This window comes from Formica exsecta, unplaced genomic scaffold (assembly GCF_003651465.1).
Source record: "Formica exsecta isolate Colony F162 unplaced genomic scaffold, ASM365146v1 scaffold149, whole genome shotgun sequence".
In the NCBI taxonomy this organism is placed as follows: Eukaryota; Metazoa; Arthropoda; class Insecta; order Hymenoptera; family Formicidae; genus Formica; species Formica exsecta.
In genome coordinates, this window is record NW_021848818.1 from 271197 (window position 1) to 274733 (window position 3537).

The window sequence follows — 3537 nt, forward strand, 5'->3', positions numbered from 1 at the left end:
AAAAAAAAGACGAATATTTTTTTCCATATTTCAGGTGCTGCACCAATCGCAACATTGAATTTACAACACTGTGGAGAAGGTTGCGACATACCGGATGCATGGCATCATCAAATGATATTCGGCGTAGGACAGGCTGGCATATATTTAACAAATCCTCTAGAATGTTTACCTGAACAGGTTCGTAAAATTGATTGATTCATGGAAATAAATTTATTGCACACCTAAGTTGTTGCTTAGGTATTTGATTAGTCTTATTTTTGTAACATGATTTTAGCTCGTATGGCATCAATTAGTTAGTCCCAGTATCCTGTTAATACGAAAAACAGATGTTCTAGCGCATTGGAATGCAAATACAGATCTAACATCACTTGCGACAATGGACCAGAAGTGGCGAAAACTTAATGTTCTTGGTACTTTATATGTACTTCTTTCATATATACTATTTCTATATTCGTATAATCATAATAATTTTAATAAAACATTTTTGGCAACAGGGCAAGTTGTAAATATGGTACGTGAGTCAATGAGTCGAAGGCAACAGCCGAATAACACAACTACCGGAATGACTCACATTCGCATTCCGGCGTCTTATCAAGCAGGCATTACATTGGTTATGTGTGCAGATTCCGCCGCAGCCACTGAATTATTACATGCAGAACAACTACCACTACTCTAGTCCTATTGATCAAAATTAATAAAACGGACTGGCCCACTTGATTTATAATACATTTTATTAGCAGGCTAGTCCACATACAATGCCCTTATTCCTAGTTCATTTCTGTAAAAACCAACAGGATAGAAATAATTTACATTTTTGACACAGAACGCGTTTGTATTCAAAAAGAGAATATTATTGATTAAAATATATTTCAATATAATATTTCTGTTAATATGTAGTTATATTGATTGTATTAAATATAAGCTGTAGAGATTAAATTTTTATGTATGATACTTCATGTAGTAACAAGCAGATTTATACACACATTGATAAAATTGTTCAGATTATATTATTTCTACAAAGAAAAAAGCGATATAAGGAATTTGATATTTTCCACACACACATTGCTGGTATTACTGTTTCTATTCTCTTATTTTCTTTTCTTTTTCTTAATAAAAATGTACATATATAGTCAATAATGACTAGTAATGAACCACATAAGCTCATAACGAAGTGTCTTGGTAATTGTGTAACAAAAAAAAAACCGCTATATTTCGTATGTATAAATTTTAATATAGAGAACCTTATTACACTTATCATCCTACATCGGAATCGCGGCAAAGTGCTCGTCTTAGATATGTTGACGAAAGAATAATTTTGTGCAGACGTGTAAAACATAAATATCGAGTTTTATGTACATGTACACAATTGTATAATCCAGTACATCTCCAATGTTTATTTTTAGCGAAGTTCTCTTTTTTTTACAAATCCGACATACTAAAATGATAAAAGTTTTTGTTATATGAAAAATTAATATATAATTGCACATTATTCATATTTAGTTTAGAAGAATCTCTTACCTTTCTATAAAAGGTGCACGCATACTTGTTGTAATAGGAGTTGGATTAGCTTCATTAAGTTTAAAAACGCTCTCGATACGAGCGATTTCTGTTGAAGTGGTATCCATGCCACAGAAAGCAGCCCAATCGTTTACAACCATACCGGCTGCAATTACATTACTGCCTCTATTCACTGTTCCAGTCTGAAATGTAATTACCAATTGAAAACAAAGAAAATCATGAACTTTTCCTATTTGTCTTACCGCGAGTGGTACTTGTAGAAGAGAGGATAATTCATCTTGTTCCTGTATAGACATATTTGGGTGCACCAAACCACCTTGATTGGATAAAATGGAATATGATCCAACAAGAACATTGCTTGCAACAGTTTGCCTAAATACTTCCACATTCAAGGTATCAGCTAAAATTTCTTCAGTTTCCTACACAGTAAAATTACAAATTATACTTATTAATTTATCATACTTTAAGTACAAGTAAATCAATCTATTCAATTATGACGAGAAACTATATCAAAGACTTACTTTATCCAGATCTGGATGAACTAGAGCGACGTAATCGTTGCATGCTATAACATTGCCGAGAGCAGACAGCCTCTCTTCTACTCTTTGTACTTTCACATTATCTGGTAACGAATTTCGAATGTGTTGCAATTCTGTATCTGTTGTTGTATTTGGCACTAATAATCCATTTTTATTTCCTGTATTGTAACATAAGTATTTATAAACAATATATACATATATATAGGTGTATGTATATATATATATAAATGTATGAAAAATTTATGTGTATATATATATATATACACATAAATTTTTTTTTATTTTTGATATTTCCAAGAAATATATTTTTTTATAGCACTAACTTTTTCACAATGCAGAAAAAAATTAGTGTTAGTAGAGATATTATTTTGATTCTATATTTATACTGAAAGCATAATTTTGAAGAAACTGTAATGTTCCAAGAGCTATACAGAAAATTTTTTGAAGATCAACTTTTTTTTTCAGTTTTTATAATCATTTAATTATTTATATCTTATTATTGTGCTATATTATATGATAACCAGTTTAGTCAATATTCTGGTATCAATAAAAATTACTTTCTCACTTACACTTTAATAGTACTAGCACTTAATATCCATATGCTGATAAAAATTTTAATATACTTGCCAACACAGAGTCGACCTATAATACGACATCCTGCCACTGATGCGTGAATAACAGGAATTGTCTCTGCTAATTCTGCTTCAAATACACTGCAATTTCATCAATAATGAATATGATAAAATTATAACAAATATATACACATATGGTTGAGATATTGCAAAATTACTAAGAGATGACAATATGACATTTCACTAGTATAATTAGCAATATATTATATTACATTACTATACATTTATAATAAAGTTTAACATTTATAATTGCATTCTATTCTGCTTAATAATGCATAATTATGTACTATTTTATATGTTTTAAGGTTATGTATCAAAATATTTATCTTAATATTAACGAATTCTCTTTTGATGTGTTTTATATGCATCGTATTAATAAACAAAATAAAAATTAAAAATATATATATATATATATAAGAATGACGATTTCACATAATTGTGTTATGAATGACATCATTCTCACCTGTAAAAGTTTTCGGAACCGCCGATCGCTACCAAGCAATAAGAGTTTGTCAATTTTGAGAAGACGCCAATCTCGTTGTTGTTTTCGAATTGTGCACGCACTGCCATGATCGCGATTGCACAGCTTTTACATCAGCGTACAAGTTAAAATTTCGTGAACGTTTACGTTCGGTAAATTTGTAAACGCTAACCTCGAAAATTTGCCGCTGCTCTCTGTCGTGGAACACGAGGTGAGGGCCAGGGATGATCAAACATCAAACTAGAACTAGAGTGCCTAGTTACTTCTAGGGACTCTAGACCAAACGAATCCCGCAACTCCCGCAGTTCACGGTTTAGCAGTGGAGGGGATAACGCACGCGAACGCGATATACATATATATATATATA

The 3537-nt window shown here is 31.0% G+C and overlaps 2 protein-coding genes across 8 annotated transcripts in view; one reads left to right on the forward strand and one right to left on the reverse strand.

The window, feature by feature from the left end:
• Positions 1-1027, forward strand: part of LOC115246357 — an 11275-nt gene extending 10248 nt beyond the window's left edge. For all 7 annotated transcript variants that reach the window (XM_029825119.1, XM_029825113.1, XM_029825115.1 and 4 more), the window contains 3 exons: positions 35-177; positions 275-410; positions 495-1027. In XM_029825119.1, coding sequence (XP_029680979.1) covers positions 35-177; positions 275-410; positions 495-676 — 461 coding nt within the window. In that variant the 3' untranslated portion in view covers positions 677-1027. The remainder of the gene's footprint in view (positions 1-34; positions 178-274; positions 411-494) is intronic.
• Positions 1028-1208: 181 nt separating this feature from the next.
• Positions 1209-3439, reverse strand: LOC115246359 (eukaryotic translation initiation factor 6). Its single transcript, XM_029825121.1, has 6 exons — positions 3153-3439; positions 2685-2770; positions 2040-2215; positions 1761-1937; positions 1519-1700; positions 1209-1435 (listed from the first exon to the last, which is right to left on the reverse strand). Exons 1-6 carry the CDS (start codon positions 3257-3259, stop codon positions 1420-1422), a joined length of 744 nt encoding a protein of 247 aa, XP_029680981.1. The 5' UTR covers positions 3260-3439; the 3' UTR covers positions 1209-1419.
• Between the last annotated feature and the right edge of the window lie 98 nt (positions 3440-3537).